This window comes from Octopus sinensis, linkage group LG5 (assembly GCF_006345805.1).
Source record: "Octopus sinensis linkage group LG5, ASM634580v1, whole genome shotgun sequence".
Taxonomy (NCBI): domain Eukaryota; kingdom Metazoa; phylum Mollusca; class Cephalopoda; order Octopoda; family Octopodidae; genus Octopus; species Octopus sinensis.
In genome coordinates, this window is record NC_043001.1 from 73,646,541 (window position 1) to 73,671,357 (window position 24,817).

Sequence of the window (24,817 nt, forward strand, 5' to 3'; positions counted from 1 at the left end):
GTATATGCACCTAAAACAAAAGCATGGTATATTTTGTCAAGCCTCATCATTCATTGATGATGGCTGGCTCTTTTACTTGAGGTGAAAAGATGGGTTGGAAATGAATTGTAAAGTGTCACAGTTCTGGGTGAGAAGAACTGGATGAATGGTTTAGTACAAGATCTAAACTATATGAAGAAAGTGGAAAGAGCACTCAAATTTTCTACTATTATTTTTTTTTTTTTACTTTTCTGCTTTAACTTGGGTCTGGGGGAAGAAACTGCTCATGGTTTTTTCAGGCCCTCCTAGATTGATGCTATTAATGTTTAAAGTGTTCTCTGAAAGAGAAAGCAAAAATCAACCAAATGCTCCCAACATCAATGCAAACACTTGAATCATTATCATCATCATTTAGCATCCGTCTTCCATGCTAGCATGGGTTGAACGGTTCAACTGGGGTCTGGGAAGCCAGAAGGCTGCACCAGGTCCAGTCTGATCTGGCAATGTTTCTATGGCTGGATGCCCTTCCTAACGCCAAACACTCCCTGAGTGTAGTGGGTGCTTTTTACGTGCCACCGGCACAGGTGCCAGAGGAGGCTGGCAAACGGCCACGATCAGATGGTGCTTTTTATGTGCCACCAGCATGGAGGCCAGGCGAGGCTGGCAATGGCCACGATCGGATGGTGCATTTTACGTACCACCGGCACGGAGGCCAGTCAGGGCGGTGCTGGCAACGGCCATGTTCGGATAGTTCTCTTACGTGCCAACGTAACTAGTATCACAGCTACAATTTTCATTGATGTTGATCGATTTCGATTTTCACTGACAGTTTAACAGGGACTGATGAGTTGGATGACAGCATTATGCCATTCCTGTTACTAACCACTTTGCAGAGTGTAATGGGTATTTTTTTTTGTGGCATCAGCACTAGTGATGACTGCCTTATTATATGTAAGGTTAAGGGCCTAAAGTAGTCCCAAAGCAGAGAGGGAGAATAGAAGAGGGAATGTGCAATGATTCTAGGCAGAGGAATGAAGGAAAGTAAGAAACAGAAGAGGATGAGGAAAAGAGGGGAGAGGGAAGAAATTAGCAAGTCGGTTGAGAAAAAGGGAGGGATAGACTTGAATATCAATAACTATTTAAACCATGGCACATACAAATAATAAGAGACAAATAGATATTGATCCAAACATTTGCCAACATCTAGATTGTCATTGATTAACTCCAGAGTATCAAAAATAGGGAAATTGTGCATTAAATGATGAGAACACTGCACCAAGTGCATCACCCTAGATATGCAGATATGAGACATCAATTTGGACTGTCTTTATTATTTAATCATTGTTCTAGCAGTAATCATCATGTCTTTAAGTCAGATTGTCAGACATATTCAAATTATATCATGCAATCTTCATGTTGAAGATGATAGGGTGTTTTTGAACATTTGGCTGTTACTCTGAGTAAGCTTAGCAATTATATAAAAACTCAAACTCATGGTGAATATCTCATGGTGTCAAAAGCCAATATGAGAATTTCTCTCATGGTAACTACTGCAGTATATTTGGTTCTAACAGAACATCCACATTTAAGTAGGGATAAATATTACCTCAAACTGAGGAGTTTTGCTCATTTTACATTCATTTTTCTATGCTAGCATGGGTTAGACAAATATATAAATAGGCAAAGTTTTATAGCCCTTCTTGTTTTCCAAGTAAGGGATCTTTTATTCTGCACATCTCTGAAGTGTGTATGATAATTTTTTGACAGCTGAAATGACAACAGTGTCACTGCTTGTAGCTTGTGCATTCAAAGAACATGTAAACATCTCTCTCTCTCTCTTTCACACACACACACATGTATACATATGAACACAAGCTTCTTTCAGTTACTCTCTATCAAATCCATTCTCAAAGTTTTGGGAAGCACAGGGCTATGGCAGAAGATTCTTGCCTAAAGTGCAGTGCAGTGGGAAATGAACTTCTTACTTGTATAAGGATACTGTCATGTTTGCTTGACTTAACAGACAACTGCCAAATCTTCCTGAAATTTACACCTTACTGTGTTAAATACGAGTGTACATTGGACAACGTAGTCTTAGGCGAAAAGACATCTGGCCAGATAATAGGTCAACTGGATCAGGGCTGATGTAGGGCTAATCAATAACTTTTTATAATTCTGTTGTCGTCGTCGTCGTCATCATCATCGTTTAACGTCCGTTTTCCACGCTAGCATGGATTGGATGGTTCAACCGGCATCTAGGAAGCCAGATGCCTTTCCTAATGCCAACCAGTCCATGAGTGTAGTGGCTGCTTTTTTACGTGCCACTGGCACAGGGGCCAGAGGAGGCTGGCAATGGCCACGATTGGTTGGTGCTTTTTATGTGTCACCGGCAGTCAGGGTGGCGCTGGCATCGGCCATGTTCAGATGGTGCTTCTTACATGCCACCGGCACGGGTATCACAACTACAATTTCCATTTGATTTTTATTTTGATGTTGATGTACTTCACTTAATAGGTCTCCTCAAGCACAGCAGATTGCCCTACAATCCAAGGTATTTTTGAATGGGCTAGGGCTGGTTATGCGAAACTGGTGTAGGATACAGCCAGGAACTCACTTTATTTGTCAGGTCTTTTCAGTCACAGCATATCTCGAGAAGTCTCGGTCTTTTGTCATTGCCTCTGTGAGGCCCAACATTTGAAGGTCATGCTTGACCAGCTCATCCAATGTCTTCCTGGGTCTACCTTTACCCCGGATTCCTTCAACTGTTTGGGAGTGGCACTTCTTCACACATCTCTCCTCATCCATCCATAGTACATGACCATACCAGTGCAAACGTCTCTCTTGCATGCCACATCTGATGCTTCTTATGTCCAACATTTCTCTGCACACTGACATTATTTAAGCATATAAAATACAGGTTTACAAAACAGGATAAATGTTCACATTTTATACTCAAATGAAGTTACTGGTTATAATGAAATCAATAAAATAATGATTGGGATGCTAAGTATTGATATTAGTGAAGAAGGTCATATGGTAATCAAGGCAAAAAGCAAGTCTTTATCGGACACTTCTCGTTCAGCAACATTTACATAATAAAATATTGATATTAATACATCAATACATTATTAATGTTAATAATATCAATTCAGTATTGATATTAGTGATGAAGGTAGGATGGCAAGCAGGTAGAATTGTTAGCACACCAGGCAAAATGCTTAGCGGCATTTCATCTGTCTTTAACATTCAAATTCTGCTGAGGTTGATTTTGCCATTCATCCTTTTGGGGGTTGATAAAATAAGTACCAGTTGAACACTGAGGTCGATGTAATTGACTAACCCCAACCCCTGAAATTGCTGGCGTTGTGTCAAAATCTGAAACTGATGTTAGTAATGAAAGTCTTATGATAGTCAAGGTAGAAACAAGTTGCTGTTGGGCTCTTATTAACATGATTTATGAAAGATTTTTGATTCTACTTACTTCCCTTTACCAAACCAATTCCCCATGTAAGTCACAACACTGGGCCATCCTGATGCTTGAAATAAACCACAGAATATCTAAAAAGTGAGAGAAAAGTTATTAGTAAGAAATTATAATTTTATTATATGAAATGGTACTTAAGTTTTTTAAATTATTTTGCTACCTATCTTCTAAAACTATATACAGTGTTTGTTGAAATCCACAGATATATACCAAGTACACACACAGAGTAGGCCAAAAGTCATGCACCAAGTAAGTTTAATATGCTCTGGAATTGTCAAAGACATGCTTCAATTTTTCTAAAATTGAAGAAAATAAATAAATGAAATAATGATGAATACACATTTACTTGCACATGACGAACAAAATGAATGATAATAACATAATATAAATAAAATGCCAAATGTTTTGGTGCATGACTTTTGGCTCACCCTGTATGTATGTATGTGTATATATATATAACGATGATGATGATGATATGTGTGTGTGTGTGTGTATGTATATATATATATAGTTCTTTTTTTCTTTTTTTTTTACTTGTTTCAGTCAGACTGCTGCCATGCTGGGGCACTGCCATGAAGAATTTTTAGTTGAATAAATCGACCCCAGTCTTGATTTATTTTTTTTTAAGCCTGGCACTTATTCAATCACTCTCTTTTGCTGAACTGCTAAGTTATGGGGATGTAAACACATCAGCACTGGTTGTCAAGCGGTGGTGAGGGACAACACAGACACAAAGACACACACATATACGATAGGTTTCTTTCCAGTTTCTATCTACTGAAACCACCCACAAGTATTGGTTGGCTCAAGGCTATAATAGAAGACACCTGCCCAAGGTGTCATGCAGTGGATCTGAACCTGGAACCATGTAGTTGGGAAGCAAGCTTCTTACTAGACAGCAGCCACGCCTGTGCATATATATATATATATATATATATATATATCTATATATATATATATATATACATATACATATATGTGTGTGTGTGTGTAAAAAAATACAAACTGGGACAAGAACGCAAAACATTTAGAAGACGATACAAAAAACGGACGGGACATTCAAAGCCTTCAATCTTCAGTCAAGAACCGGATCATCCTTGCAATTTCAGCTGATTAATCTTGAGATTGCTCCAATCTATATCATCATCATCATTATCGTTTAACATCCGTTTTCCATGCTAGCATGGGTTGGACAGTTCAACTGGGGTTTGGGAAGCCAGGAGCCTGCGCCAGGCTCCAGTCTGATCTGGCAGTGTTTCTACAGGTGGATGCCCTTCCTAACGCCAACCACTTCGTGAGTGTAGTGGGTGCTTTTTACATGCTACCGGCACAAGGGCCAGGGGAGGCTGGCAAACGGCCATGATTGATTGGTGCTTTACACACACATATATCAAGGGAGAGGAAGAGATGGGATAAGATAGATGTTTGTGGATATATCAACATCATTTAATATCCATGTTGCATGTTGGTGCGGGTTGAACAGTTGTATTATGCTCCAGTGACTGTTTAGGCATGGATTCTGTGGCTGGATGCCCTTCCTAACACCAACCGCTTTACAACATGTGTTGGGTGCTTTTTTCGTGACACCATCACAAGTGAGGCAATCATGCAGTTTGAAAGACTATGAACCCCAAGTGGATATCTTTATGCTAGGAGATGAGGAATGAAAGATGGGTAAAGTATGAGAGAAGAAGGCATGGCTATGTAGTTAAAAAGTTTGCTTCACAAGAATATGGTTTCAATATCAATCACATGCTGTGACAATATCTTGTGTAAGATTCTTCTACCACAGCCTTGGACTGACCAATATAGATACTGTGGAATGCCACTGGAAGGACTGTTCTTGTTCCTGGGTGGCACCAATAGTCCATCCTCTTAATGTTACCATTTGGCCCTTGGGTACCGTAAGAAGAATCCATTCTGTTGCAAGCATTCAAGCCAGACATCTGATATGAAGTCCCAACAGTATCAGAAGTCCAGTAAAGTCCTTCCTCTGGGTAAACCAGAAAAAAAAAAGAAAGAAAAAAAGAAAAGAATAATGTTTGTGATAATAGGTACAGGCATGGCTTTGTGATTAAGAAGCTTGCTTCCCAGTCATGTGGTTTGAGGTTCAGTCCCACTGCGTGACACATTGGGCAAGTGCCTTCTGTAATAGCCCTGGACTAACCAAAGCCTTGTGAGTGGATTTGGTTGATAGAAACTGAAAGACGTTCATTGTATACACATGTACGTATATGTGTGATGTGTGTGAACATCCAGATGCTTTGTCTTGACACTGCATGATGGCTTACATTACATTTACAATTTTTCATGAGAAACATGTCAGGCTATTGGGAAGTGTTAACTAGTTTGGAAACAGGTGAAGTTGGTGAAAGGAAGAGCATCTGGTTGAATTCTTTATGACTCATGCAAGCATGAAAAAGTGAATGTTAAAACAATGATGATGATGATGAGCAGGAGGAGAATGATATAAGAATGTCTCTCCTAATATAAACTACCCAAAGTGCATCTAGTTTAAGAGTACAATGGCAAAGTCACTAATGAAAATGAAAACCTTTCAGGTTTTAGTTAATAATACCTTATCCATAAAGCTTTAATGTTAACTGTAGAAGAATGAAAAGTAAATTTCACTCAAGCAAGAGATAAATAGAGATCTGTAACAAACTACTAGAATAGTTTTATCCACCCACCACCTTACCTATTTCCTGTGCCTTTAATCTTGTGTAATGTTAAGTATATTCCTGAGATATTTACCATGAACTTGGCTCCTGCTCAAAGAAAGAGGAAACATAACTGAAGACCTACCTGAACAAAAATATAGTAAGTTAAAGAATGGATGTTGAAGAAATAACCAAATCCAAAGGCAGCTGTTAAAATACCACTGAGTAGCATACCACAGGATAGAAAGTACCGAAGATTGACACGTTCAGCAACATGACCACTGGAAAGAAAGGGAGAGAGAAAAAACAAGACAGAGATAGAGACAAAGAGAGATCAACAAAGGTTAAATGATTATATCAAAAGTAAGAGACTAATAAAAGGTTCTCTCTGAGTATTATGTATTACAAACAAAATATACACTCTGACTATATCTTGATTCATCACATCTCAAAGTCAAGTGGCTGATACTCTTGTCAGCAATATTAGTTTTTTTTTTTTCATTATACATCAAGTTAAATTATTTTTGTGGAGATTAATTAATCAACTTATAGACTAAATAGTAAAGTTGATTCCACTAAATTGCACAACGTCCAGGATTGAAATTCTCATGCAATTAACTGAATTTACATTGCAAGTAGAAATGGAGTATAAAATTTTATGGTTTTGCTACACATAGATGGGTTCTATAATAAAGCACCAAATGTATTTCTTTTTTACTTCCAGCATGTTTTACATCTTTAAGATTTAACCCTTTAACATTCAAATAATTCTGTCAAATGTAATGCTTATTTATTTACATTGCTTACATTTATTTACATTATCTTGTAGCATTAATTGATTGTATATTTTTAGAGTAATATTCTAGGGAGGCATGAGAGCCTGGATCTGATCAGTTTGAATATAAAACTGGTGGAATATTTGGGCCAGATATGGCTGAATTAAACACTTAAGGGTTAAACATAATTTACTCATGGTACTTGATATTCTTCAATTACCAATTCTAGTCAAATTTATACTAGCTGACAATAATGATTGCACCTTTTCTATCACCAGTTCAAGCCACATTAGATGGCAATAATGATTACATACTTTTTACATTTTCCACAATGTTAATTGATATTCTTCATCAATTATCAATTCTTGCCAGATTTATACTATGACAGTAATGAGATCGCGTAGTTTTTATTACTCCATGTCAACAATTAAGGTGATAAAAATTTGAAAAAAAATTATTGATTAGGTTTAATCACAAGTTAATATGGTCAGTAGTGTAAACAACAAAACCGTATCCATTCACTGCTTCATTCTAAATTATCTTTCTGTAAAGCTTATCTAGAAACAAGATTCATCTAGTCAAGGATTTTATTATGCATAACAGCCTCTATCTGCAATCACAGAGATAAAAATTACACTGGAATCTGAAGTTTGATAGTCTATATTCCATTAAAATGATAAGAATATTTTGAATATTTGTAACACCTTTAACACTGGTTGTTTGTAAGCATGAAGTACTGACTGACTGTTATATTAGCTAATTGTGAAAATAGAAGCTTCCAGAATAATTTTATTCACATCAAATCAATGTTTAATTTTATGCTATATTTAACCAACATTCAATTCATAATCAGAAATAGAATCGTATGCAATTAACACAAACTAATGTAATTTTTTAATGCAATTAACTGATAAATTCCACATAGATTTGATGGTAAATGGTTCAGTGGTTTGGAAAGTTATGCAATTAACAGGAGCTGGATTATGCAATTAAGACAAGTCATCTGTAGTTTTCTGTTATGTGTTTTATTGACTCATGTTGTCTCTTAGATGTATTGGCATCGTCTTTCCTTTGACCCAGGAGACCTAATAAGTGAAGCTCTTCGGTAACTGCAAGGCCTACTCAATGAAGCTTATTATGGCTAAGGCCATCAGCATCAGCTTAACTACCAATGAATTCCTCTGTAGAGGTAAACTGTAGCTTCAGTTTGAATATTCAGACCAAAGACTAAGGCACATGCCACTCCTCTTTCCATCAAAAAGTAGCAGGGGACAGCACAAAGGACATTAAGACTTTGAGGAGATGCCATCAAATGAGATAATTATATGTACTAACTGGTGATTAGTGTTGCTGCCTAAGTTGCATTGCCAAAAACGACAGACATGTGACATTACCGGTTCCAGAGTGATCAACCTTTTAGCATTTAAACAGGCCATATCTGGCCCAAATATTCTACCTGTTTTAAGTTCAAATCAACCAGATCTGACCTCTCAGACCTACCTACAATGTTGTTTTAAATATAAACAATCATATTATTGAAATCTTGAAGCTTCAAGATAATGGTATTTATATTTAAAACAATGTTAGTAAATAAGTATCACATTTGACAGAGTAATCTGAATGCTGAAGGGTTAAAGCAAATGAATTTTAGTAGCCCTCGCAAATAATATTGACAAGACATAGGAGTCAGTAAGGTAATTACTAAGAAAATAAAAAGTAGGATCTGAAGAAATTAGCAGTGGTCTGCATTAGGAATTAGGAAATATATACAGCTAAGAAGTGGAATAATTTGATTTAATGTGGGGAAGGAAGACAAATCTAACAGGTAGAGCAATATGTTGGAGAAATAGGTTATCTGATGATACAGAATGAATAGAATGGGAGTTGTGAGAAATAGAGAGAATAATAAAAAATAGTGAAGAATAAAGGAGTGGGAAGTTTAGGAGATTAAATGTGTATTGATAGGGGTGATAATCAATAAAACAGCCCACTGCCAGAACAGCTGAGATAATTTCTCTGTTTTGACCAGTCAGAATGGGTTGATAATCAACAAGAATATTGGCAAATTTGAAAAGCATGAGGTGAATGGAGGGAAGGGATAAAAATGAATAAAAGGAAATACATCTAGATGATCAACAAGAGTTCAGGAAAAAGTGTGGGAGAAGAATGAGTTAAGGATGGAAGAAGAGAAAATAATTCAACAAAAGTTGACATGTTAAAGGAAAAGAGGTTGATCAGGAGAACGAGATGCATTCATTAATGCCTACAAGTAAGGAAGTTTCTGAAGGAGAGATGAAGTAATTTTTTTAGTGATTACAGATATAGGGTGAGCTATATTGAGAGGTTATTCCACAAGTTGAGAGGTGATCCAAGGAGTAGCATGTTGGATTTAGATGTCTAGCTAAAGTTTTACAGAGTGATTGGATGCTATTGTGAACACTAAAGAAGTGCTTGCAGAAGTGATCAGCTAGATGATAGTCAGTTTACAGGTGAAGTAGTAAATAAGGTTGGTAGAGGTATAGTCACTCTGATGATTTGCGATTAAGTTTAGAGGCCAGTTATGAATGTATTACTGGAGATAAAGGAAAAATTGTAGAATAAAAATCTGAAGCATCGGAAGATGTCAGAATTTTCTGGGGAGGTGGGGGGTTCTGACCAACAGGTTGCTCTAATTTTAGTCTGTTTTCAAACAAAGAGGACTGAGAAATATAGAAGCAGTTTGAGGATCAGAGAAAAGAAAGTAAAAGTTCACCAAGCCACTCCTTGGACCAGTGAAACTTTACCAAGCCAGTCCTTAGCTTCTCAATCTGCAGAGACACTTCATACCTACAAGCATAGAGAAAATAACCTTGTCTTTATTCTAGGTACTTTCTTACTTGCAGACATTAATAAATACCTATCATTCTTCTAGTTAACCTCCTCCTCTTTGACATATTTGCACTTTGGCAACTACTAAAATACACTTTATTCTTCCCTTCATCAGACTCTAATTTCCACCATTCAGTATTTTGCAAATTTGCAATGTTCTCTTCTTGGTTTTCAAATATTTGCAACATTTTTACTGATCATCATCTAGTTTCTAAATGTTATACTTAATCTAATCTAATAACCCCACCTGGTCCCAAGGTGCCTTTAGCAAAGTCCACACTTTTGCAAGTATTTAGATCATACTTCCTGTCTGAATGAAACTTATTCCTTCCCTGCCATCAGCTTTGACAGCCCTGAAAAAGGTTAATTGGTATTTTCCTTCTGCCACTGACTGGCTAAGCCATTAAAAACAGGCGTGTTCTGTTCTCTTGATTTTTACCTCATTCCTTTATTTTTAAATATGCCAGCATTCTTGTTAATTATCTCCCTTCTCTGACCACTGTCTAACACATTTCTTTACATTTCCCTCCTTAACAGTTAAGCATTTAACCTGGCCACATCTGGCCAAAATATTCTACGTGTTCTATGTTCAAACTGGCCAGATCCAGCCTCTCACACCTACCCAATAATGTAATTCTAAAAATCAACAATCACATCATTGAAATCTCATAGCTATAAGAAAATGCATGATTAATTCAGAACAATGTGAATAAATAAACATTGCATTTGACAGAGTAATCTAAATGCTGAAAGGTTAATTTTCTCTCTTTCAAGCTTTTCATTCAATACTAACAGATAACAACTCTCTGATGAAGAATTCTACCTGAGATGTTAGTCTCTTCTTTAGTCTCACAACAAACCAGTTTATTTCACTTCTGAACTGTTTATACATCACTGAGTTATATAGTAAAGAGGGCTACTGCGCACTAATAAATGAAAATTCTGTTTCTATTTTCATTGCCCTATTCTCAGCAAACTTGATTTAAAGTACTTCTCAAATGAACTATCTATCAGAACCTCAGTACTATGATTACATAACCTACTACATAAATTACTCTGTGTAACAAAATTATTATTATTATTATTATTATTATTATTATTATTATTATTATTATTATTATTATTTTGTCTTTAGTCAGTAAGTGTTATTTTCTATTTGCTTTTATCTAGAAATCAAAGGAAATGACAACTATTCTCTTCAAATTTTGCTTTTGTGACCTGGACATTAATGTTTTGAAACTGACGTATTTTCCATTACATTTCAGACAGATTCAACAAGTATTCTGCTCAATACCACATATTTGCCTGTTAGTTGCTTGAACTTTTTCTGCATGACCCTTAGTTGCTGACAATATGTGCATCTCTGAACATGAGCAGGAGTAATAGGAGAGCATCATAGCCATATGTTGAGAGGGATTTTTTGGAATTTAAATAAATGTAACAAAAGCAAAGTTTGAAGGAAATATTTGCCATTTTTCATACTTTCTAGGGGTAAGCAAATAGGAAATAACAGTCACTACCCAAGGACAAAAATCATGTTACACAGTGTTATTTGTCAGTACTCCAATATCTTAACTACTATACTCCTGCAATACCCCCCTAATTAATGTACTCCTGAACTGACCAACATGTTCTACTACTACTACTACCACCTTAACAATCTGAGTACTTTAATCATTATCACAAAACAGAAAAGCCAAAAAGACAAAACAAAAATGTCATTATTATACCTAAGAAACATTCCAACGGCATAAGTGAAGAGAAAAGCATAATCCAAACTTCCCAGCAGTGTTTTATAATCGGGTTCATCTGTTGAAAGATCAAAGTATAATTCTTAATAACAAAAGATGAATATTGAGTCAAAGAACTTGACTCCAGAATTATTTATATTGTAACATTAACATTTTACTATTGATTACCAACACTCACACAATCCTTTCTCATAGTATTAATATGCATAGGCACAAGCATGGCTGTGTGGTAAGAAGCTTGTTCCCCAACAACATGCTTCTAAGTTCAGTTCCAATATGTAGCACTTTGGGCAAGCATCTTCTAGTATAATCTTGGGCTGACCAAAGCATTGAGTGAATTTGGTACACAGAAACTGAAAAAAGCCTATCGTATATCTCGTATTATAAAAGGCAGATTTTATCTGCCTCCCTTTGGGAGTTATACAAATCTACAATATAGGATTTCTTCAATTACAATTTACCTGGCATTTTTAACAGTACAATGCATCGCGTCATGCCAGGTCCAGTTTTTAAAACTTAAACTCCAATTAAGCAAAATTTACAGAAAACTCACATTCTGGTGTGTGTGTCAAATGCTTTTCTTAGTCTGGTTTACACCACACGCAAACGCACACACACAGTGGGCAACGAATAAAATGAAACTAATTCACTTACTGTAGTGAGTGATTCTTTCACTCTGCCTCCCACTTCCTCTTTCCACACATACACACGCAAATATATAAATAAAATTGTAAGCTAACGTGCGTGTGTGTGAGTGTGTGTGTGTGTGACGGTGCGTGTGTGTGTGTGTGCGTGAGCGTGTGTGTGTGTGTGCGTGAGCGTGTGACAGTAAGGTTTTTTTAGACGAATATAACACCTATATCCAAGTAGCAGAAAGATAAGACAGTAAGGTGTGATTTGAGGGAGATTTGGCTGCTATTTCTACCATGTCTAGCTGCCATGTAGGGGTCTCCCTCATAGGCTCATACATACATATATACATAGATAAGACAGTAAGGTGTGATTTGGGGGAAATTTTGCTGCTATTTCTACCAGGTCTAGCTACCATGTAGAGGTCCCCCTCAATTCTTTTATTCTTCTTCTTTTTCCAGCCATTGCTCTGTGGCCATGCTGGGGCAATGCCTTGAAGAATTGTAGTTTAATGAATCAACTCCAGTTTTATTTTTGTAAGCATTGTACTTATTCTATCTGTTTCCTTTGTCAAACCACTAGGTGACAGGGATGTAAACAAACCAACATTCGTTGTCAAGCAGTGGTGGAGGACAATCACAAGCACAGACACGCACACACACACACACACATACATGCATACACATATACATACATACATACATACATACATATATATATACGTGTGTATATATATATTGCAGCGTGGAAGGTGTTTGTAAGCCATTTAAGAAACACACAAAAACCGTTACATTCACTTCAACATTTAAATTTAATTTGCCAAAATATTTTCGTCGCTTTGAGACCGCGACCTGTTCACTGACAAAAATATCGTGCTAACAGGTCGCGGTCTCAAAGCGACGAAAATATTTTGACAAATTTAATTTAAATGTTGAAGTGAATCTAACGGTTTTTGTGTGTTTCTTAAATGGCTTATAAACACCTTCAACGTTGCAACTGTTTTCGTTCCAGCACACGATCTCAGATCAAGTCACTTGCTATGCAAGTACATCTCTGTAACTATATATATATTTATGTATATTGGTAAAAACAGTAAGATAACAAAAGAAAGAAAGAGACCTCAATATTATGTAAATAGAGGAAATCTTTATATATAAAAGTGAGGTTGTGTGTCTGTCTCCTACGATTTAGATTCCTAACTACTCCCACATTTTGCGGTGCAGTTTAACCAAAACCGGGTATCTTATAGTCGTGATTCATATCGAGACCGTCTGGGTATTAGCGCGTGTCTATGATGAGTCTACGATTTAAAAAAAAATTTACCATCAATTTTTCCCATTTTTAATCCATTTTTGACATATATAAGGGAAGTAACTCTCTAAAATTTATTATTAAATCTCAGAACGTAAAAAGCTACAGTAACACCCCTCCCCCTTTGTGGTTAGCCATATTGAGATGGCTATTATACTTTACATATCTAAAAATGCTTATATAATTATTTCCCTTACAAACCCGAGCAACGCCGGGCGATACTGCTAGTATATATATATATATATATATATATATATATATATATACATATATGAAGCGGTTCAATGTTGTCCATCATACAACATTGGATGTGGCGAATATCATGTGCAGTTAAAATAGAACGATGACCAGGACGATGTTTATTGCTTAGTCATCCAGTAGCTTTGTACTTCTGAATTATTTTGGTAACTGTGTTTATGCTAATATGTATTTGTTAGCTAATTAACTTGTATTCTAAACCATTCTTGTGCAAATTAAAAATAAATTTCTTCAAATCTTCAGACAATTCTTTTCCTTTTGATGCCATTTTAATCACAATGAAGAAGATTTTTTTACCATGGTACACAAATCAGAATTCCTGCAGATGCAATAGCAATGACTAGTGCAAAAATGCCAGGACAGATAATTCCTTAGAATTGAAATTATCAGCAATATCTTAATTTAGTAAAAAAAAAAGGTGGGTAAAAGATTGACTGTAGCAAATTTCCTTTAGGGTGTACATATTTTTGTATTGTTTGAAAATTAATATTTCAATCTTATCTTTGAAAATGTTTATTGTTTTGTGTTCCAAATTTGTATAATGTTTGCATGTATAATATATTTTATTCAGTATAAATTTCGTTTGATTTCCTTCGATATTATCAGAGAAATGGTAACTTTACTGAAATTTTTTGGGGTGTACATACTTCTATGAGATACTGTATATATACATACACAACAGGCTTTTTTCAATTTCTGACTACCAAATCTACTTACAAGGCTTTGGTCAACCCATGGCTATAATAGATACTTGCCCAAGATGCAGTGCAGTGGGACTGAACCTGGAATCATGTGGTCAGGAAGCAAATTTAGTACACAGCCATAGATTTATTATACTGTTACTTTTGAAAAACATTATTTTATACTTGAAATTCTTGAAGCATAGAACAAACTATCCAAGCCAGTTGTTAGCTGTCAGGACACTGCATCCTTCAAAAATTCCATGCTTTCTGAAGTACACCAACACCATTCCTGACATGTCTGTGCAACTCTTTCCTCTTTATGACTCTTTAACTGTTCACTTTTCTGTCTTTTTGTTTTATTGTGTACTGCGCATGTAATTTTGGCTTTCATTGCTGTCTTTCTTTACTTATTGCTACTTTCTGTCCTCTCTTTTTACCTTTTCCAACAAGTTGTAGCATATCTGTGTACTGTATACAATAAGTGCATCATCATCATCATTATTATTATCTCTATATCTATAAACAGCAAAATGTCTGTGTATCTGTGTGTCCTCTATACAAATCCACAGTTTTTCACGTAAAAGCCTCTCAATTTCTATGGGCTTTCAAAACTGTCGGAGGGTGGTCGTGAAGATTTTTTCATTTCCCCAGTCACCCCAGAAAGCCATTAAAAAAATCGATAAACTGATCCCTTATGCCCATAAGTTATGGGCATATGGGCACTGCCGAAGTCCAATGAATATTAATTACTCTCATAAAAAGGTCCAACTAACTCATAAACAACAAAACTGGCCTGGGCTGAAATGTGATAAGAAACTTAGCTCTTGATTTAGTGAGAAATTTTTACAGTGGCCCGGCAATGAACAACAAGCACTAGCATTAGACCTGGCAATACTGGGTCATAGTGCTAGTTATTACTATTCAAATTCTGCTGATGTCGACTCTGCTTCTCATTCTTTTGGGGTTGATGAAATAAGTATCAGTTCAGCCCTGGTGTCAATGTAATTGACATTTCTGGTCTTGTGGCTAAATCAGAAGCTATTATTTATTTATTTATTTTTTAAAATTGTGTAGTTGGATACTTCTGGTGTCATGCAGACCAAATCAAAGTTTTGCCTCACAAAAACAATATTTCAACTCCTTTCTATGTTGCCAAGGATTCTACATCTTAACCATACACCTATGATGACCCTTAGTCTTTTTTTTTTTAAAGGTGGATCTAATTTTATTACCACAGTTTATATTCAATTTGATGTCCAACAACATGGTCAGATTCTTTATTGTTGTTATTTAACGTTACATTAGATTTGTGAATGAAGTTGTTTAGGCAATGACCACATTGATGCTGTTTAGCTCCAGGGTCCACTCTGATCCAAGAGAACCATGATTAAAGGTGTTCTAGCATGATCATATTATTTAGTCTAAGGTCAGCTCTGGCTGAACAAACCTATGATCAAACCTGTTCCAGCTATGACCATTCTGTTTAGTCCAAGGTCAGACTTGACTGATCAGATCTATGAATCAAAGCTGTTCCAGCCAAGAATGTTCTATATGTATTTTTTCCCTTCCAAACGTTATATGTATAGGAATACATTATCCAAGGTGTTCTTCCTTTTCTTAAGATGGCAGATGTAATAATAGGAAGATTTGGCTGTTATTTCCTGAAATTCAGGTGGCCCTGTAGAAAGGTTCTGCTAAAAATATGTGAATGTATTTATGTTTGTGTGTACGTACAAACACACACAAACACATGGAGAGAGAGAGAGAGAGAGAGAGAGAGAGAGAGAGAGAGAGAGAAAAAGAAATAACTATTATTCAAAAAGCTGGCAAGTATTAAAAATGAATTGCATACATTTTTTCAATAGAAAATTGATTCTTAATAAATACATTTTATTATGCTTAAAACAGGAGCAATTGATTATTTTGATTGTTCAAAAACATATCACTAGATATAATTCTGCTCAAAATGTTTGAAGTTTAATTTTAAAAATAACATTACAGATGGCATCATATTAATATTTTTATACCACTACCATTACCATTACCATTACCACCATTGTCGCCACCCAGAAGACTTTAGTTAGCCCAGGGCTATAGTTGAAGATAAAATACTTGGCCAAGATACCATACAGTGAGATTGAACTTGAACCACATTATAGTGAAATGAGCTTCTTAACTGCACAGGTATGCCTTGTCATCTGATCAACAAATTCTTTTACACGTCAGGAAAGGGAAAAACTAAAAGTTTGCTTAAGTTTATAAATTTTATCAATCTCATATCATATCTTTTATCTTTTATTTGTCTCAGTCATTAGACAGTGGCCATGCTGGGACACCACCTTGAAGAATTATTAGTTGAATGAACTGACTGGCAGCACATATTTTTTTAAAGCCTGGTACTTATTCTATCAGTCTCTTTTGATGATCTGCACTAAGTTGCAGGGATGTTGTCAAATGGTGGTTGGGGACAAACACAGGCACAAAGACACACACACACACACATGCATACAAACACACACGCATACACACACAACAGGCTTCTTCCAGTTTTTGTCTACTAAATCCACTCTCAAGGCTATAGTAGAAGACACTTGCCCAAGGACTCATTCAGTGGGACTGAACCCAGAACCATGTGGTTAGGAAGCAAGTTTCTTACCACACAGCCATACCTATTATTTTAATTCTCAGTCTGAAGAATTACTAATAGGAGATGCCCTATAGGTTTTTCAACTTGTATACCTCTGTAAATCCTGTAAAGTAATGAAACATGTAATGGGGGAATAAAAATTACCAAAATACCAGTCTTCTGTGCGTGTGTGTGTGCATACACACACACATAAAAACTAGATTCTTCTAGTATAAGATAATATTTCTTGTAATTTATTAAGCTTACTTTTAGGACAAAATTATTTTTAGACTGACGTGTGATTTATTTTTACATACTAATATAGATAAATTAAATATTGGTATCAGAAAATTTTCGTTGGGAAAAAGTACTCCCTTCTAAGTACAAAGTTGTAGTTTATTATCAAGGAAACTGCTGAACAGTAACACAAAAAAAATCGATAAACTGAATGGTTCTCTTCTAAGTTAGTCTTCTCAATTCCTTTCATTCTTTCAACAGAGATTTAAAAGATTATAACTAAAACTTAACTTACCAGCTGACTGCTTCACATTAGCAACACAAATTTTATAAACACATTTGTATTGATCTGTCTACCATCATAATTCAAGTGACTATGTTTTAATTAATCATGTTAATTCACCTTAACTGAACACAAAAAAAGGGCCATGGAAGCGAAGTGAAACAAACTAACAATCACACAAATAGTGATACTCCAGCATGGCCTCAGTCTCTGGCTGAAACAAGTAAAAGTAAAAATCTGTGTTTAATCTTTTACTACTTGTTTCAGTCATTGGACTTTGGCCATGCTGGATCAACTTCAGTACTTGTTTTTAAGTCTGGTACTTATTCTATCAGTCTCTTAGGCTGAATACTGATTTATGGGGACATAAATAAACCAACACCACTGGTTTTCAAGCAGTGTGGAGAGAAAACAAACACAGGTGCAGATACACATACACACACTGAATATGTTTTCTACCTATCAAATTCACTCATAAAGTAATGGTTGACTTGGGGCTGTAATAGAAGATATTTGGTGAAGGTGCCATGAGGCAGGACTGAACCTGAAACCACATAGCTGCAAAGCAGGTTTTTTAACCACACAGTCATGTAACAAAGAACCTTTTGTACTAGTGAGAGGAAGGAAGGTAGTTATCCTCAAACCAAAGACCTGAACTGAATGCTTATAGCAAAGAGGGCTCCACAAAAGGTACCCATGGTGCCAAGTGGTGGTGCTAGACCATGTGATAGGTTAAATCTACCAGCCAAAACTGCTCTCTTAGAAGTTATATAACTCTTCTTAATTAGTTAATGTTCTCTTTACTTCAAGCCCTACCATCAACAATTCCCTTTTATTTCCATATGAAGATTTTAAAATATTTTTTGTTCTTGAAGTCAACGATTCAATTAGATTTCATGTGTAGTCAGTGCATGCATGCCTATACATGCACACAGAGGAAAAAAACACTCTTTCAAGAAGATGGAATAATGCAACAGTGAACTTTCTCTAGTCATCACTATCTTCATTAATCATCGCTATCTTAGTCGATCACTACTACCCTTTGCAACCATCACTATCTTTTTCAGTTATCACAATCTATCCTCAGTCATTAGTACTTTCCTTAATCTCCACTACTTTCCCCAGTCTCTGCTACCTTCAATAGTCATCAGTTTTAATTATCATCAGCCAACACTAACTTCCTTAGTCATCACTTATTGCTACCTTCCTGTATTATCAATGTCTTCATAAATCATTAGTCTCCATCAGTCATCATTATCAACCTTTATCATTGCCAACTTCCTCAGTTATCACTACTTTGATCAATCAGTACTACCATCATTAGTCATCCTTATATCTTCCTCACTCATCACTGTCTCCATGAGTCATACCTACCATCACCAACTGTTATTACTGTCTTACTTAGTCATCACTGCCTCCATTAATCATCACTATCATCATCAGTTATCACCACCTTACTTAATTATTACTATCTCCATGAACCATTCCTATCTACATCAATCGTTGTTATGATCTTCAGTTCTTTTGTTATTAAATCAATTTCTGTTGTAACAAATTGTTCTGTCCAGATTTTAAATGCTGCAGTGATGCCCCATTAATCTCTCTCTCTCAGAGTTGTTAACCATTAAAACATGCAATCAGCAATTAATTAGCCAGTAATGGCTATCTAACTGATCACTATCTAGTTTTTGTTGTCTCATAAATTCCCCATCTCTCTGATGACCTCTAAACTAGGGACCACAGAAATGTAACCCTTAGGCTGTACATGGCCCATGGAATTAAATGTCACCAGTGACTGCTCAGATATAAACCCTTCATTGTTAACATTGTACTGTCACTACCAGTGACTGAGATCAGAATGTGTTTGTTTCACATTTCTCATACATGCATACAGAGCGTACAAGGCTGTTCTATGAACAGAAAGTTTGACTTTTGTCGATATTACTATAGTCAATATTTTCCTGGGAACATGACAGTACATGCTGCATTCAGTGAGCATCTGTAGCAGAGGCTACAAAATTTGCATCAGTTTAAGTATTAAAAAAAGATACCATTTTTTCCAATTCTTCATCTTAATAATGATTTCTCTTTTCTTTTCCTTGTTTGAGTCATCAGACTGCAGCATGCAAATTTTACAAGGTAATAGTATCAGACCCCATGAGTGTCAGTGTAATTTTTTTTTTCATTTGGATTAAAACAATATAAGTGGTACTGGTTAGGTATTATGTCTCAAAAGTGAAAGAATTCTAGTTGAACAAATCAACCCCAGGACTTTTTTTTCTAAGCCTGTTACTTATTCTATTGGTCTCTTTAGTTGAACCACAAAGTTATGGAGGATGTAAACACACCAACACCAGTTGTCAGGCAGTGGTAGGGATAAACACAGATGCAAAGACACACATACATATACACACACAAATTATATGACAGGCTTCAAGTTTTTTACAGTTTCTGTCACTCACAAGGCTTTGGTTGGCCCGAGGTTATAATGGAAGACATTTGCCCAAGAAGCCACACTGTGAGATTGAACCTGGAGCCATGTGACTAGGAAGCAAACTTCTTACCACACAGCCAGTCTGTGTCTATAATCACTCAAAAAAAAAAACCTACAGAATTATATATATGTATATGAATATTATGTTATTAATCATCTATCTTTTACCTGTTTCAGTCATTGGACTGTGGTCATGCTGGGGCACTGTCTTGAAGGGTTTAGTCAATCAAATCAACTCTAGTACTTGTTTTTAAGTCTGTTACTTTATTGGTCTCTTGGATCTTTTCGGTTTCAACGGCAGTTTTTAACATAATTTCTAGGTAACTAAAAAAATTTAAACTTCGTATACTGGTAGAATGTGTTTATAAAACATCTTTTTCTCTTGGCTTTATTGAGAAAATTCTATAGTTTGTAAGATACTTGGTCTTTAATTTCTTGCATTTCGGCAATTTCAACCAATCAATGACCGTCTATTGAGGTGAAAACATTCTGTGCCGTATGAATATGTCCCTCATTTAAGAAACACATTGGGTTTATTTACATTTGTGAATAAAAAAAGATACCCTTCCCCCACCCCTAACCCTAACTAACCCTAAATCTAAAATAGATTGAAATGCAATAGATCGATACTAGGGTCATAATTATGGGTGACAATTTCATATGACACCGCTATCATTAAGACAGATACACAAGATATGAAAGTCAAACTTCTTACTGTTTCGCCAATCCACCATCCAAGGTTGGTACATTTTTAGTCACTCCAAAAGGATGAGAGGCAAAGTTGACCTTGATAAGATTTGAACTCAGAGGAGTTTTAAATTACTGTGAGGCATTCAATCTGATGCTTTAATGACTTGACCAGTTAACCATCTCAAGCTAGTTTGCTGCCTCGAGCCAGCTTGTTGCCTTAAACCAATTAGCTGATCAGTTGTTTCATACCAACAGACTGCCTTAAGCCAATTAAAGCAATTTGCTGCCTTAAGCAGATTCAGTGCCTGAAATCAATCAACTAGTGTTAAGTTAACATTTACACTAGCCATGTTTGGCCCAAATATTCTACCTGTTTTATGCTAAACTGGTCAGATATGGCCTATCACACCTACCTTACAATGCCATTCTAGAAATAAATAATGCTATCATTGAAATCTTGAAGAGTTAAGCTGATTCATTGCCTTAAGCCAATCCACTGCCTTAAACCAATTTTCTGCCTTAACCCATTTTTACATACAAAAACTGAGATATAAGACAATTTTAGAATCTGTTCAAAGAGAAAAGGACAACCTATAAAACATTTGCAATCCATGTAGACTAATGAGGTTGAGGGATTAAAATAAAATTTTCTGATTTTTTTCTTTTGATAACAGTTACATTAATTGAAAAACTTACCAAATGGAGCCCAGCCTGATGAATTTGATGAATTGTGATGGAGAACGTTCTGCAAATTAAATTATATATTTTCAGTTGTAATATTTGGATTATAGAATATGAACTAATACAATAACTGATAGTGTTTTCTATGTTTTGATTTGTGTTCCTTTGTCAAACATCTTCAATCAGACAGAATAAGAGTTTACCCTTATCCTCCCCAAAAAACTTTAAATTATCCCAAACAAAAAATAAAGTAAATAAAAGTTATTGCAATCACTACAGGTACAGGTGTGGCTGTGTGGTTGAGGAGTTAGCTTCCCAACCACATGGTTTTAGGTTCAGTCCCAATGCATGGCACCTTGAACAAGTGTCTTCTACTATACCTCAGACCAACCAGAGCCTTGTGAGTGGATTATGTAGATGGAAACTGAAAAAAGCCCATCACATGTATGTATGATTGTGTCTTCTCATCTTGACATTGTATAATAGTTGTAAATAAATGCCACTGTCATACAAACTGTGTTAAACATTCCCAATATTTTGCAAAATCTTTTCTGTCCATGGAAAAACATTACCTTACTTGGACACTGATGGGGGTTAGTGACAAGAAAGGCATCCCAGTATACAAAATGTGCCTCAATAATCTGTCAGGTCCATGCAAGTATGGACAAGTGGACTTTACAACAACATTGATGGTGATGTTAACTCTTAAACACTCAAGGACAGTAATTACTTAGCCAGTAGTGGCTACTTAATTGACCAATAACTACATTTATTGGGTTACCATATGGATTTTCTACCAATTCCTTTTCTGCAATGGAACATAGTCCCTTCCATAATGGCAGTAGAATCTATGATAGGTTTACTTTGAGGTGATTTTGCTTCCAGGCTTGGCATTTCCTCTCAAATCCTCAATAATTTCAGTTGTGAGAACTAGGTCATCAACATACAGGAATTCCTAGACCATTGGTCTAAACACTTTTGATACCAACCTGTCCAAGACTGCATCTAGTTCTATGATACACACTTCGTGTTTTTAAGTGATCTAAGTTAAATTCTTTCATCAAAATTTCATGTTAAGTTCCATAATGGCAAAGTTATTTTGATAAATTTTTCATTATTTTCAAAATTAAAGGAAGCTAAGACAGCGTATTTCAAGAGAAATATGGTTACAAAAGGGTGAAAGTCTCATGTTATGGACTGGAAACATAGGGAGTGGGTAAGAACTGGTAGACAGCAACCTGCAAGCTAGATTTCACACTGATCTTGTTAATTCACACCTGTACATGACTTGCTCGGCTGGAACATGCCATTCAACTAGCCCTGGTTTCTTTAGCAATCACCCAACTACTGAGTATGGGACTTTGCCAAAAGCCTTTTCTGGACCAACAAATGAAAAGCAAAGCGGCATACTCCTAGGTAAGTTCTTCTGAAATTATCTGATTAGGTAGGAAGACAGCATTAGTGGTACCTCATCCTTGCACACACACACACACACACACACACACACACACAGAGAGACTACATCACATCTCTTTACTTTTTCTGTTACATTCATAATATCGTCTGTCAATTTTTATGCCTCAGTAATTTCCTTTCTAATGCATCTCTTTTGTTCACAGTTCACAATCATGCAACTTCATCAGACAGTGTACTATGTGATTTATGTCAATGACTTATGTTACCACCACATAAGTGAGGTATGAATGTATCGGGGAATGTAGGTTATTGAGCTTGTAAGGATCATAAAACAGTGACATTTGAAATTGTGTATTGTGTATGTAAGGATCATAGAAAAATGACATTTGACTGTGGGGCATGACTTATTGGAGAATGTAGTTTATTGAATATGGAAGAAGCATTAAAACAGCAAAATGTGATCCTATTGGATAATGTAGGTTACTGTGTATGGAAGGATCATTAAGACAGCAAGGTGTGTATTGGGTATGTAAGAATCATAAAACAGTGACATAAAATTTTATCATGTAACTTCTCTCATTCCACCACCTGTGTAACAAGGCAGGTATTAGATCTACCAAACCTGTTGAGTGCTGGTGCTACAATAAAAGGAATCCCGTACAGTGTGAAGTGGTTGGTATTAGGAAATGGCACTAAACCATAGAACCATGCCAAAAATATAATGTGTGAGCAGTGTGACCCAGAACCATTTCGAAGGTCCACAACTGTACAAAGGAACTGATTAAAACTGTGATGATTTGTCCGACCCATGTTAACTTGGAAAAGCAAACATGAGATGATGATGACAATAATGATAATGATGTGACAGGGTAAAAGGGTAAAGACCCCCTTCAGTCATGACTGACCATGGGATTGCACCTAGAAAATTCCTCTCCAAGGTACAAGTCTGGGCAAGGTTTTTTATGGAAGACCAGCAGTTGCCCAGGCATACCAGCCTCCCCTCTCCATGTCACTGATGTTATCCAAAGGAAAGGCAAAGGCTGATGTAACTTGGCACTAGTGACATTACAACTCATTTCTACAGCTGAGTCAACTGGAGCAACGTGAAATAAAGTGTCTTGCTTAAGAACACAACACTCAGACTGGTTCAGGAATTGAACTCACTACCTCATGATTGTAAGTCTGATGCTCTAACCTCTGAGCCATGTGCTCACATATTATAATGATACGATAAAACTAAATTAAAGAAATGATTGTTATTGTGAGTATGGTGATTATTAAGGCAGTAAGTTAAAAGAAACAGTGTTGAAAATGTAAAAAATTCTATGTGTTTGTGTGTGTGTGTTGAGCATTAAGACAGTGTGCTATGTTGTGTATATAATGATGATTGAAACGTTAATGTATATTTGTATGTACTGGAAAATGAAGGTTATTCTGTTTTCTGATCAGTGAGGCAGTAAGATAAGGCTATATTTAAGAATGTAGGTAATTATCTAAGGTGATGACATCTGAGACAATGTCATACAAACAGTTACAGAATAAAGGTTACTGTGTGACAGGTTATCAGTTACACACTGTGAGGTATGACTTCATTAACGAATGTATGATGATGATTAAAATACTATAGTATCATTATCCTGGAGAAATTATGCTGTGAGTGAAGAATGTCAAATGTATAAAAGGAATGTCGAGCATTTGAAATTGTTGGAAGCAGTGGCAGTGAAATTGCATGGCCTAGTGGTTAGGGTGTTGCACACTCAATTGCAAGATTATGGTTTCAATTTCTGAACTGGGTGGTGTGTCGTGTTCTTAAGCAAAACACTTCATTTCACACTGCTCCAGTCCAATCAGCTGTAAATGAATAACCCTGCAATGCACTGGTGTTTTGTTCAGGGGGAATGTTGTGAGTTTGGTCGTTTATCGTCATCATTTATTTAATGTCTGTTAGCCATGCTAGCATGGGTTGGATGGTCTGAGAGGAGCTGGCAAA

At 36.0% G+C, this 24,817-nt stretch overlaps 1 protein-coding gene across 4 annotated transcripts in view; it reads right to left on the bottom strand.

Annotated features, from left to right (window-relative positions):
- The window catches only part of LOC115211948 (glucose-6-phosphate exchanger SLC37A2-like), an 87,393-nt gene that overhangs the window by 42,269 nt on the left and 20,307 nt on the right, over positions 1 to 24,817 (bottom strand). For 3 of the 4 annotated variants that reach the window (XM_029780711.2, XM_036502753.1, XM_036502752.1), the window contains exons 3-6: positions 21,427 to 21,475; positions 11,498 to 11,576; positions 6,269 to 6,404; positions 3,461 to 3,537 (exon numbers count right to left, since the gene is read on the bottom strand). In XM_029780711.2, coding sequence (XP_029636571.2) covers positions 3,461 to 3,537; positions 6,269 to 6,404; positions 11,498 to 11,576; positions 21,427 to 21,475 — 341 coding nt within the window. The remainder of the gene's footprint in view (positions 1 to 3,460; positions 3,538 to 6,268; positions 6,405 to 11,497; positions 11,577 to 21,426; positions 21,476 to 24,817) is intronic. The other variant, XM_036502754.1, reaches the window with a different exon arrangement.